At 42.3% G+C, this 13,368-nt stretch overlaps 1 protein-coding gene across 16 annotated transcripts in view; it reads right to left on the bottom strand.

Moving 5' to 3' along the window:
• Positions 1–4,074, bottom strand: part of magi1b (membrane associated guanylate kinase, WW and PDZ domain containing 1b) — a 139,972-nt gene extending 135,898 nt beyond the window's left edge. For all 16 annotated transcript variants that reach the window (XM_086167940.1, XM_086167944.1, XM_086167942.1 and 13 more), the window contains exon 1: positions 3,628–4,074. In XM_086167940.1, coding sequence (XP_086024066.1) covers positions 3,628–3,925 — 298 coding nt within the window. In that variant the 5' untranslated portion in view covers positions 3,926–4,074. The remainder of the gene's footprint in view (positions 1–3,627) is intronic.
• Positions 4,075–13,368: the final 9,294 nt, after the last annotated feature.

The raw sequence follows: 13,368 nt of genomic DNA, 5'->3' as shown, positions 1-13,368 counted from the left end.
AACGGGGACGGCGAGGGACGTCCCCATCGGTTTGGAGCGTCCAACGTTTCACGGCCGAGGGGAGAAGGAAAAACGGCCGACCGAAATAGCCGAGGCTCTGCAAATACCCGGTGAAAACATTGAAAACACTGAAAGAATCTAGTCGCCGTCCTGTAAATAGCGACCCTGTCGGATTCCCAGGCTTTGTAAAATCTCAGGCTGCGACTTAAAAACTCCAAAAGCTAGTTTTTAAATCCGAGATGATACTTTTCCATCCCGGTCTTCTGATGGATGGGTCGTGAAATCCAAGCGAATAAAACAAATTTTTCAGATCTCCGAGTTCTATTGTAATGTTAGTATCCTTGTCGACGGCGCACATCTGTGTGTGAGTAATGACTGCGCCGCAACATCGGGTCCGCCGAGTGTGTCACTTCTTTATTACATAATACGTTTATCCCCAACAACTTTGCCAAATCAATACACAGCAAAGTGGACTCCCCTTGGCTCAGAGGCTCCGCAGCAACGGTCTGGCTAAACACTTTTCAACACGTCCCTTTGTGCCGTCTTGGCAGTCGTCGGCCCGCGGGATCTTCCTGATTATCGGCGAGCCGCAACGATGCGGCACCGCCGGTACCCCTCCTCGCGTCGCGCTCGGACGGGAAGGAGAAAAACGGCGCCGGTCCTGGGCGGAATTAGGTCACCCGAGATTTTACAGATGGCCCTTGTTGCCAAGCATATTTTCCCAATTAAAGCTGATTTGGGAGGGGAAATTCCCAGACAGCGTGAATTATTAAAAACTTCAAATGGAATCTGGTCATGTGACGCGGTACGGCGGTGACACCCGACATCAACAGATGGGCGCCGGAGAGCGAACAGCCGGAGGAGGGGGGGGGGGGGGGGACGCGGGACTTCGGATCGTCTCAAAGTTAAGCGTCCTCCGGCGGCGCGGTTGGTGGGTGTGAAGATTTTCGGGGTTACCGCTGCTGAATGATTCACCTCCATTAATTTAAACCACACGTTTCGCCCCCCCCAAAAAAAATGACGGCACGGTATCTCGTGCGCGTGATCCTCAGGTAGAAACCGCGCGACGCTGATAGCAAACAAATTCCCCTTAAGCGGTTTCGGAATATTTAGAATGCCCTGCATTTTTGCCCCGCAGTAAATAACATTGGCTACGCTTGTGCTCGTCCGACTGTGACACGTCTGCTGAGGAAGAGCTCTGCTGGTGCGGTGACATCACATGATGGGAGCTGCAGACACGCCCTTGAACGCAGCGCTGCCGGTCAATACTCCCCGTCCCCGCCGACACTCGCTAACATCTGGCTTTGTCCTCGCCGGAGAAGCCGCAGCCGTCGTTCGGTCACGGGTTCAGATTACTCTGCACCCCGTTTTTTTTTTTTCCCCCCTATCGGCTCCGGGTGCAATCGGCAGAGAACTGAAAAAAAAATACGCGATAAGGGCCTTCGCTTGATGACGACGCTAAAGGCCCCGTAGCTGATGTCACAATACAATTAAAAACCCATGCAAATCAATAGAGGCCCAAAATCAGGGTCAATGGGTCGATATTTGGACCAATTTCTACACAACACTATCATTAACTATTTTAATCCTTTTCGGATATACAACATTTCCATTTATTCATTATCGGCTAACGCTGATCCGTCACTCAGGGTCGCTGAAATCGATAGGAACACACAAACATTCACTCCCTCATTCCAACGTCTGGGAAACCACTGCCCCAAAGTGCCGCTCGGGTTTTATTTTCATTTTGACCTAAAATACATTTCAAGTTTCGCTTTTAACGATGGGAAACACGATGGCCAAGAAAGCATATTTTCACTGACAGACAGACATCCAGTAGCCCCGACCATCTCAGCCCAATAAATTAAAAACTTGGGATTTTTCTTTTTTTTTCCAGATCTATTTCTTAGATTTCAAGGCCTTTTCCGGACATCGGATCCACTGATAAAGTACCAACGGGAAACAACGTAATGCGTTTTTCCACCCGAAAAGGGTGACGACGCCGGATAATAACAGGATCGGATGCCGACGCCACAAAACCCCAGAAACCCTCAGAGCTAATGGCCTTCGGACACCTCTGTTTGTGTTTTCCCCATCAACAAATCCATTTTCCTGTCTTTTTTTTTTCCCCCAAGGCCCACAAAAAACCTTATGGGTGATTTGGGACCACCGAAATTTCTGCGAGGGGGAACAAGTGTTCTTCTGCAGGACGATTTGCGGCGTTAACGCCACAGCGCCTTTTGTCATGTGTCTGAAAATACAGGCCTCTTTATTCGCATCATACGGCGGATGATTTTATCAAGTGTTTTCTGTTACTGTCTCATAAATCTTAACATCATAACGCATCTCTGAAAGGGCAGATCTCCTTCGCTGAGGGTGAATTGTAAATGCAGCGCCTTTCAACAAGCGCGGTAGCACTCCGGTGTCGCACACCCCCGCCCTTGTCAGTTTGTCAGTAGCCCTTCCAGGGGGTTCGCAGGTTGTAAATATGTGAAATTATCCTTGAAGAGCCGTGGCTCTTTTGCCCGCCCCTGCAGGAAGTTAGCGCTGTGCGGGGTTAGTCGGAGAGTCCTTCCGGCAGACGGCTGGGCGCCCGTCAGAGAGGCTCAGCGTCAAAACGGGCCGACCCCGCCGAGCCGAGCCGACCGCCGAGCGTCCGCAGCAGCCTCGCCGGCCTGATGTTCCCGTTCCTGCGAGGTGCCGGGGACACGCCGCCTGGCTGGGGAGCCAAAACTATCATAGACTGACTTTGATAATCATGTGTGTTAATGCAGGCCCCTGATAGGACAGTAAAATAAGAATAAATTGTCTGAATGACTTAATATCAGGAACTGACTCCCCCCTCCTTCATGTATAATGTTTTTTTTTTTAAGTATTTGTTGCTCAAATGATTCCTGTGCAATTATTTACCCGCTGACTGTACTGATTTGTTTTTTTTTTAAGAGTAAATCCCTATAAACTGGCTCCCATACTGTTAGGTGTTGTCTAATGTTATTGCTGCTCTCCATTCCTATTCATCTGATGTGAACGGAGAGTACAATGTAAAAATTTCATGGCATTGTCTGATTCACCAGCGCATAGGACAATAAAATATATCTTAAAAATAAGATCTTCTGCAGGAGAAAATCTTGCAAGTTTGACTCAGTCACTGAAAGTGAGATTTGAAGCTCGAATGAAGTGAAACTGATGTTAAATGTGCAACGAACGTGGAGAACGGTTTGTTTGTGTGGATGGGTAATGTAATCGGTGTAAAGTTGGGGGATGTGGGGGGGGGGGGGGGGTGACAAACAAAACAGGATGCGCCGTGCTTGTAAACACCATTGCCTCAATCCTCTGGGAAACACGGTTGGTGCAAACCGGCAGGCCGAACGCCTCGGCAAGTGCACCGGATTGCCGTGACTCGTTTCACCTGGCGGAACAGGTGAAGCCCCACCTGCCCCTTATAATTTCACATTTCAATGACAGTAAAAAGGCTTAATTCCACTTTATATGTACGCCGAATTATAACACGGTAGTTGTGCTTTCGAGTCGTGTTTTGAACGGAGAAAACACCACGAGTTTTAGTGATTTCTGACAACTATTCGTCAAAAAAGTGTAAAGTTCAAAGGGAGTTCCTCCTCTACTCACCTTGCCGGACAGTTTTCAACCTGACGGGACCTTTGCAGTTCTTTATGACAGTCTGTACGTCGTATAAGGGTAATCCGGATATGGAGAGGTTCTCCACCTCCAGCAGAAGGTCCCCCTCGGTTAGTTTCCCACTTTTGTAAACCACGACATCCTCTCCGAGCCGGCCGATGCAGGCGAACTCGCCGTTCTCTGCGCCGCCGCGCAGCGGCACGTTGGCCTCGCCGCGGGCATCTTTGACCACGGAGCTCTCGGTGACCCTGGAGGTCCAGTGGTTCTTCTTCGCCGCGGGTTTGGACATCGTGGAGAACTCGGTGCAGAAGTGTATGAAGGACAAATTGGAGAGAGGGGGGGGGGGCAGTCCGAAAAAAAACAAGAAGCAAACTTTGTGGCTGTTGTACAGAAAGTGAGCGCCTCCCGGCCGTGCGTCGCTCCCCGGGGGTCAGGCCATGCCCGTCCCGCCGCGGAGTCACTTTCACCTCCGTAACATCCCCGCACTTCAATCCGCCGCTGTCATATCCACGTTACATCTGTCAGTCTATCCCGACTGTTCTACCCCGAGCGGTCTCTCCCCTCCGCGGTCACTTTTAAGGACGATCTTTCCTTCCGGCGGCTTTCCAGCGTCCAGGTACGGCGCCGGATCTCCGAGCCTCCTTCCGTCCGACTCCGCCGGAGCGCCGGGAATGTGTTGCTGCTCGCGTCGCGTTCACGGACCGTCGGAAATTTGAGGCTCCGCGTTGCTCAGCAGAGGAAGAAACGCGGACGGAAATGAATCCTTCGCCAGTAAATCGGGGGGGAAAAACTCATTCGGAATGAATTTTAATAAAAGCATCCGAACACGTTGTTGTAGGTGCAGATATGACGATGCATATACTTGGAACACATTGCAGAAATATCCATTCAAATCCCAATTCAAAATATATCTGTTTAAAGGCGCCTATTCCATCTGACGTGCTGTCACTTTGTCGCTTGTATTCTTTTACTTTTATAGTTTGTTTTTTTTTACATCTGTGTTTTGTGTAAATGTATATGTCTACACGGGTGTCCTCAAGACACCTTAAATCAGAATAAGAACAACTTTATTTATCCCGAAGAAAATTGTTGTGCAGGAGTTACAAGAAAAATATATCAATAATAAATAATAGTAGAAAATTTAATAAACAGTAAAAAATACGAGAAAAGGCAGAATATTAAATAGAAATAAACTATAAAGTGTCATAAGTAACAAGTGAAAGATAAGGAGTACACAAGCGTATGAAGAAACATTGTACATGTAGCTGTTATGAAATGAAATATTGCAGTTATGAAAATATATACAGGTAGATTATTACAGTTTAAATAATTGTAATTTACAGTAAGTGGGTGGATTTTTTTTTTAAGTAAATAACGTGTTTTCTTATCATCATCAATATTATTGGTACACCTATCGAACTTTATTCTCCATAGAAATTTTTCTTTGATATATTTTGTTTATAATTCAAATTAACTTCTACTGAAACGCTGTCGAAAGTAAAAAATGCAAAACACCAGTCCATATGTTAATAGTGGGGGGAAACAATCAAAGTTTAAATGTGTAAATTCTTCCAAAAAAACAAAACAAAACACATATTTAGTTGAGTTTTAAGTTGTAAATAAACGACACATTGCTGGATTTTTGGCAATTCTTTAAACCGGTCGCCTGGAAACTTAACATTCCCAGTGTACATGAACGCATCAGCGCCGGGAACCGCGCATGCGTACTGCCGATGCGATCTTCTCTGTGGACTGAGCCTCCAGCCATCCTGAAATTAGTTTACTGTCAGATCGCGTTTATCTTAATCAGCCCCAACCATCAAACTGAAATACACTATTGTTCCAAGTCGCCCTTAAACGTTGCTGTTCTATTCAGACGCACCAAAGACAGATATGTGCACTCAGTGTGGAGACATGGAAGTCTAACTCAGCTGAAGAAAATGACTCATGACTTCCATCAGGTTTGAGTCTGAGGAGCAGAGCAGAAGAACATCCAGGTCACATCCGTGACTCTGACTGTCAGGATTCCTGCGTTTCAGGTTTGACAGGTGGGAGGACATTTTTTGCATTCCTGACAGTGTGTGTGAGTGTAATGTTTGCCCCCGCCCTCGCTGAAAAACAGACTCTTTTGGCGGAATGCAGTGGCAAAAGTCACCACCCAAATGTTGCTTTTTTGGACGATTTCTGTGTCGTTTATAACACCCGACAGGTGTGCTCTTTTATTATTGATAAAATGGTTAAAAATGATCAGTGCATCTGCCTCGTGAGGACAGGGTCCCTGTTTGGATTCTTTCTCTGAGGAGTCTCCATGATCTCCACCGCCTTATGGGTTTCTTCCCAAAGTCCACAAGTTACTGAGCTACTGCGCATAGCCACTTTGCTCATTATTTATCCCTGTATATTGGTAAATATGACAGACTTTTCTTTTTAGATTATCTTTTTACACTTCAGAGTTTATTTATTTTATTTAATTTATTTATTTATTTATTTATTTTGACATGTATTTCTAGCTTGTCTTGCCCTTGTATGTCTTGCTGCTGCTAATACTTTCACACTTCAGATTTAATTCATTTATTTATTTATTTATTTATTTATTTATTTATTTTACTTTTTTTTTTTTTACTTTATTTTATTTATTTTTATTAATTTAGTTTTGATTTTTCTTTACGTGTATTTTTAGCTTGTCTTGTCCTTGTATGTCTTGCTGCTGCTTATACTTTTACACTTCAGATTTTATTTATTTATTTATTTTACTCTTTTTTTAACTTTATTTTATTCATTTTTATTCATTTATTTTTGATTTTTCTTTACGTGTATTTTTAGCTTGTCTTGTCCTTGTATGTCTTGCTGCTGCTTATACTTTTACACTTTAGTTCTTTAGTTATTTATTTAACTTTATTTTTTTATTTTATTTTTTTGCGTGTATTTTTAGCTTGTCTCGTCCCTGTATATCTTGCTGCTGCTGCGAAACAATTTCCCATAAGATCGTCTCATCTCATCTCATTGGAGACTTGACGTTTTCCATCCATGTGAATGAGAGGGTGAATGTTTTTCTTTGCCTCTATATGACATGAGTGAATGGTTGGATGTCTCGATGACATATGATGGAAAGTGAATGGTTGGATGTCTCTATATTTACATTTATTGTACCTTATTAATCCCTGGCAGGAAATTTGTTCTATCAGCGCCAGGGGAGCGGTTAAGGGTTCAGTGTCTTGCTCAACAACACTTCGACACGCCAGGATGAGCCGGGAATCCAACCAGGAATGTTCGGTTCCAAGTAGGATCGCTCTCAAAATAACTTGAATGAGCAAGTGAATGGTTATAAGATGTTTTAATGAGCGAGTGAATGGCTGAATTCCTATAAATCAGGGGTTCCCAACGACACCCCCCCCTCCCCGCATCCATGCAAAGGAAATCTTTCTTGGTACAAATGATCATTTTTTTCATTAGACCTTCCGCATCTTATTTTAAAAAAACATCTGTTTCTGACTTACTGCAGCACTTAGTTTTCACATCAGTTACCACAAGCTAACCCTCGAAAATAATGTCGCCGGGGAGCTTTTTCGATGCGCTGCGATCACAGAAGCGTCGAAGACTGCCTGCCTGCAAAAAGGAAGGTGCTTTTTACAGAAAATATCAAGATTCCAACTTAAGTTACGGGTTCATCGCTAAATTATTATAATAGAGTGGAGATACTTTATTGATCCTGAAAGAAATGAAGGTGTCTAGCAGCAAACACATAATACACCTTGCACAGATCAAACATATTGCACACATCTGCATACACACAGTCTCTTAGCAGGACAAAATAATATTAATAATGATAATATAATAAAAATAATCCAACAAGGTAGGAAAAGTGTGCCTTGCAGTAATCCAAGTAGAATAAAGTGACTAATATAAAGTAATCTTTGTATTCAGATTAAATACTGTGAACTGACGAAAGTTTTTATTATTTGAACCCCCGCGCGTCTAGTTCGATAGGTGTAAACTAATAATGAGGAAACGTTCTCGTGCAGAAAACTGATCCGCGGTACAAAAAAGATTGTTCTAAACTGAATGTGAATGAGAGAGGGAGTTGTTTTATCTCTAAAAGATGTGTGAATGAGTGCAAGTTAAGCGGTGAATGAATGAACGTTAAATCCAGTAGATAAAGACGGAGATTTGGAAAAGGGGCCGGCATTAAGCCTTGAAATGAAAGCAGTCAGGCTTCTCACCTAGAGAACAGGCAGATGAGCCTTTTCCAATCTAAAAATAGTTTAAAAAAAAAAAAAAAAAAAAAAAAGCGCTCTCGGTCCCAAGGGAGGAGAAACCATCGGACTGGATGGGACGGGGACGAGAAAGTGCACTTTTAAGATAAAACCGCACAACTTTTCTCATGTCTTCATCCATTATCAGTTGTCGGTACATGGAATTTGCTTCTTTCACCGCGGCATCAGCTGTCCTGGCGGGCAAACCGTGGACAATAGACATGAATATGTAAACGTACATGAAACATGACTCAAAAAGACTTAAGCATAATGAATTATGAACACCTTGACCAAACACTTTGAACAAAACACTCTTTATGAACTCAAAAAAAAAAAAAAAACACTATTTCATGATGGAAGGCTTTTATTAAAGGACAGTTTATTTATAAATGTGATTTTGTTTTAACTCCCATAAAAAAATTAAAAAAAAATCCTACTGTTATGTCAAGATTCCTAAATTAAACTGCATTAAAAGTGAAAATGAATGACTTTAATGCAAGTGGTTTTGCAAAAAGCCAGCCAATCAGAGAGAGGCTTTTCGGGTCTGCAGATACGCATGAGGAGATCTCATGTCACGGTTTGTTTTGATAATGCCATCCCAGACTGCGGTCCTCATACCGATGTCTTTCCGGAACCGCAGCAGCTTGCCAATCAAATACACGGCGGCTCCGAAATCAAATATTCCAAATACCAACAGTCCTATTGTTTTCACAGCATGACGCTTTGTTTGACACAACCAGACTTTACTTTCAGCTGAAATATAAAAAGATACGAGGAGAAATCCGATATCTTCCCCGGTCGCTGTGGCTCAGTCAGGTAGAGGGTTGTATGTGAAGGTTCTCAGTCATCCAGGTCACCGTGAATTATTGTCCAAATCTTCTTGTCGTGGCAACTGGAATTGAACTTCTTCCCTTGAAATTCAAGTGAAAGAATTCAAGTGGCAGTCGGACTCGAACCGTCATCGAACCGCCGATCCTTGCGCAGACTGGAATTGAATTTCTTCTCTTGACATTCAAATGAAGAAATTCAAAATTTCGAAGAGAATTCGGTTCAATTCCGACGGTGTAAAGCAGGGGTCGGAGATCCTTAACACCCGAAGAGCCATTTGGACCCGGTTTCCTCGGAAAAGAAAACATTGTGAGCCGCAATTACTTTTTGACGTCTAAAATAAAGGCGCCACTGTATATATTGCTTTTTATTACCTTTATACTTTGTATAAACAAGCGTGCAGTGTGTTGCTTCTGAAATTCACAAAATATTACGGAGAAAATTAAATTTTATTTGTGGAATAAACTCATTTTGAGCTTTGGGCTTTCAGAGCGTGTAGCGGAGGCTTGACCTGAATTTTAAAGATAAATCGCGAAAAGGTCGCTGTGTCAGTAAACAATAAAAAATAAATATTTGCCAAATATCTTCATAAATATTTATTTTACCTGGTTTATGGGACTTCTGCTCCTGAACTTCTGCACACAGCATCTGCAAATCGTGACTTTACCGGCTGAAGGGTATACCGGCTATACCGCGAGTGTGACGTTATTTTGAGCGGCGAAAAATAATAAATATAATTTTATTTAATATTTCAAGATCACAATAATCTCCCAACTTAGAACTAAAAGTAAAAAAAAGGAATTAACACAAATGAAATACACTTCAATTAAATATTTATAATTTATTTTCCCAAGCCGCTCGGAGCCGCAGTGTAAAGATGACAGAGCCGCAGGTTGCCGACCCCTGGTGTAAAGCACTATGAAACAACAACAACAACAAATCAAATCTTTGCAGTTACAGTTAACCCTTGTGTTGTCTTGCGGGTCAAAAGTGACCCACTACCATGTTTAGCTGCAGAAAAAAAAAACCTTAACCTATTTTTTTTTCCAACTTGAAATTTTATCACTTTTCCTAAAGAGACCCCATAATCAGAATCAGTGATACTTCTTTTTTGTTTGTTACCATGTGGGCTGTACACCACTAGGGCACAAAGATTGTCTTATGGGTCATTTTTGACCCGTAGGACAAAGGGAGTAAACACAATATTAAGATCGCACGAGGGTTAACAGTTAAGACAAGTTATATTTCATTATATTTCATTGTATTTCTTATTCTTCCTCCTTTCTACTATTATCTATTACTGTTATGTTTTTACTTGAAACTCTGGCACAACAATTTCCTTCGGGATAAATAAAGCTGTTCTCATCTCATCTCATCTCAACAACAACAAACGAACCCGCTGAGTCCGTTTGTCTTGAATCGGGGGTTAAAAGGCCGAGAATCAGGTGTTGCGTGCCGAATCACCCCCCAGTCTGATGAGGAAAGGGGGTTTCGGTAGTGGGAGCGGGAGCTCGGCTCCTCCGCCAGCTCCCTGTCATGCAGTGTCACCCACATCAGCTCGACAAAGGCAGACAAACTGCCACCGGCCCAAAAAATTTCCTCCTCCCCCTTCACCCATCCATCAGTCTGTGCATGTCAACGTCTTCTCCGGCGCACTCGCCGCCTCTGTTTAATACACCGTGATGTTCCCTGTCTCTCTCTCTCTCTCACGCCGGCACTCGTTAATGAATTCAAATCTTTAGATGTGCACTCAAACCGTGCATTATGCACACACACACACACACAAACAGCTGCATGTAGTGCTTTATCCGCAAAAAACCTAAATCAGCCCTTGGCAGTGAATTGCATGCGGTGCATGTTGCATGTAATAGTGATGAGTTCCACATCATGCATGAGGTTTATGTAACATCGCATACGACACACGTGCCTTGTAGACTCATAAATCTTAGATAGTAAATGTGCAGCGGCAGAATGTGTAATAGAAATATGACCGATCTTTAAGAGTAAAAACAGAGTCATGACAGAGCAGCTCTTGTGCTTCTCGCGCTGCGGGGTAATGTCGGCGTGTTTGGCGAGGACGACCCGAGTGTGAGCGGTTTGTTTATGGGAAACCGTCGTTCTCCGCCGCCCCCCCCCCCCCCGACTCTGACTGATGCGCCCGTGGCGTCGCTGACATGTAATGACGGAGTGAACTTTAATGGCCGACAGTAAGAACGCAGCCTTCAGATGTGACAGGCTAGATGAGTTCGGCGCTACAGGCTGGCAGGCCTGCGCCATTATCGGCGTGCGCGATGCACGCGGTGGCCGATTCATCCATCACCTCTAAATCCCAGGCTGCGGTAATGTGATATTCGCATGGGGGAGACACTTGGCGTATTAGCTTTGAAAGCAAATTGTCTTTTGAATTTCAGGTGAAATTCCATTCTCAAATGATCGGAAATCACACGAAACAAAACATATTAATAAGGAGAAAACAACATGGTTTGATAATAGATATATAAACTTGTTACTTGGTTTGGAATGTACCACCTTGTTATGGGAATATCATCACATTTTGTCCTCACATTAGTACAAATAACAATATTGCTTTTTTTTTTTTGTTATTGCAGATTGTGTTTCCTCTGTGATTGTGTTTTCCAAGACAATATTGTGGCACATAACTTTATGTAAATGTAGTTATGAATCACGACGGCTGCAGACTTCGTGTTACCGTTTGCCTCAGCAATATTTCCAGTCGCTCCCATTTGCCGTTATCTCAACATCTTTGACACCTTGAAGGAAGTTACGTGCAAAGTTAGCTAAATATCTCCGCTTATCGGTAAGGAATTTAAAAACAAACATGGACTATTTATTCCAAATGAGGTTTTCTTTTATAATAATAAAAACCGCTTGCATTACGTTAGAGCAACAACACCGACAAACAACCCTTCCCTGAAGCACGCTGACTCAGTCAAACAATGTTTTATTTATACCAAGATGTTAATTTGTGCTTCAGCACAATAAATCATTCTCACCAAAAGGTCTGTATCCTTTAATTGTTGGATTTTTCTGTCCGACGATGAGTAATTCCGAAGGACGGCACCAATTATGGACATTTCCATGGCAAAGACAAATGTTATTTTGCAGACAAGCCATTTCCTGTGATTATCCATTTTGTATTATGCGATAGAAGACTAACACGAGTGAAATGAAAAGCGTACGAGACGAGATGCTGTACGGACTAGAAACAGCGACGATGATGAAAAGACAGGAGAGGAAGATGAAGGAATCCATTAAGTGAAGGTTGTGGAAATGTAACATTGTAAAATGACCGACGGACTCTTAAGAGAATACATGAGGCGTCGCTCAATTGTGTCCTTACATCTTTAAACCCAACAAAAGTCACTCAGTCGTCATGTAGCCATTTTCTGCACGCTAAGAGCCAAACTCTAAGGTTTCGAGTTACAAACCGATAGCGTGTATTCTGATGTCGGCCAGGTGTTTGCTTTCCCACTGCCCTCACCCGAGTTAAACATTCAAGCAAGTTAGCGCATACCGGTTAACTTTTAAACAGCAACCAGACCCAATATCCCATTCTTCTTGTCTCTATCCTTTTTTTTTTTTTTTACCAAGGAAATAGCTTGTTTACTTTATCGTCCGTTGGAGTAACCATTTTTTTTTCATCATCTATTCAGCTGTAAAATGATATTTTTGCAGTGTGCTTAATTCATTTAGATTTAGAAGAAAAAAGAAAAATCGTGTTCGATTTGTTAATATTTCCCTGCGGCCTAAACTGCGCCTCCAGCCTTCCCTTCATCTGATAGTCATTCAGGGATGTCCTGTTGAGATTGTACTGATTTACATAATGGGAATGAACGACATTCGTAATAAATATTCATCATCTTCAAAGAAAGGTGGCGCTTTTGAATAAGGATGAAGTTATATTTAAGTTGCGAGCTGGGAATCATCGGTAACCCCCAAGTTGTAAGGGAAGTAAAGTAAAGATTTTGGTTCACGCTCTCCCGGCAATCTGGCGACATGATCTGCTTTTCGGACAGAAATTCAGAAATTTCAATTCCAGGAACGACCCGAACGACAAGGGGAACTTTTCAGTTTTAAGTTTGACTTTTTTTTTTTCAGCAATTTTTCAAGAACAACTCAAATAGACATTTAGTATTTTAGTTAAAAATAACCTTCAACCCAATGTTTTCTCATTTTTTTTTGGAGTTCAAAATATTTATCTGCATGCAGAAATGTAATTTAGTTTTCTCTGCAGTTGTCCATTGATTCCAAAAGATGCAACACATATGTTATATTATATATATTTTTGTTTATACATAGCATTAAGGAGAAAAAATAAAAATAAAAATAAATTTTATGCCGTGTTAATTCATTTTAAATAACATTTTAATTTCAAAAAGGGTTGTGTGGCTCCCAGTGCTTTCTTTACAGCGGAGAAGCGCGTCCAAATGGCTCTTTGTGGGATAAAGGTTGCCGACCCCAACTTAGGGTGTATACAGTGTACATAGAAAAATCATGAAATGATTATAATTTATCTATTCTATCTTCATAATACAAAATAATTTATTTTTTATATCTGGAAATAACACGGTGGCCCTTTCATCTGCAATTTATGACCCCTAACGCGAACGCTCTGGGAACCCCCTTATTA

This window comes from Fistularia commersonii, chromosome 21 (assembly GCF_037954325.1).
Source record: "Fistularia commersonii isolate RoL2024-O1a breed Wild chromosome 21, RoL_Fcom_v1.0, whole genome shotgun sequence".
NCBI classification, from domain to species: domain Eukaryota; kingdom Metazoa; phylum Chordata; class Actinopteri; order Syngnathiformes; family Fistulariidae; genus Fistularia; species Fistularia commersonii.
Note: the sequence above shows the minus strand (reverse complement) of the source record. Positions and strands in the feature narration are given on the sequence as shown.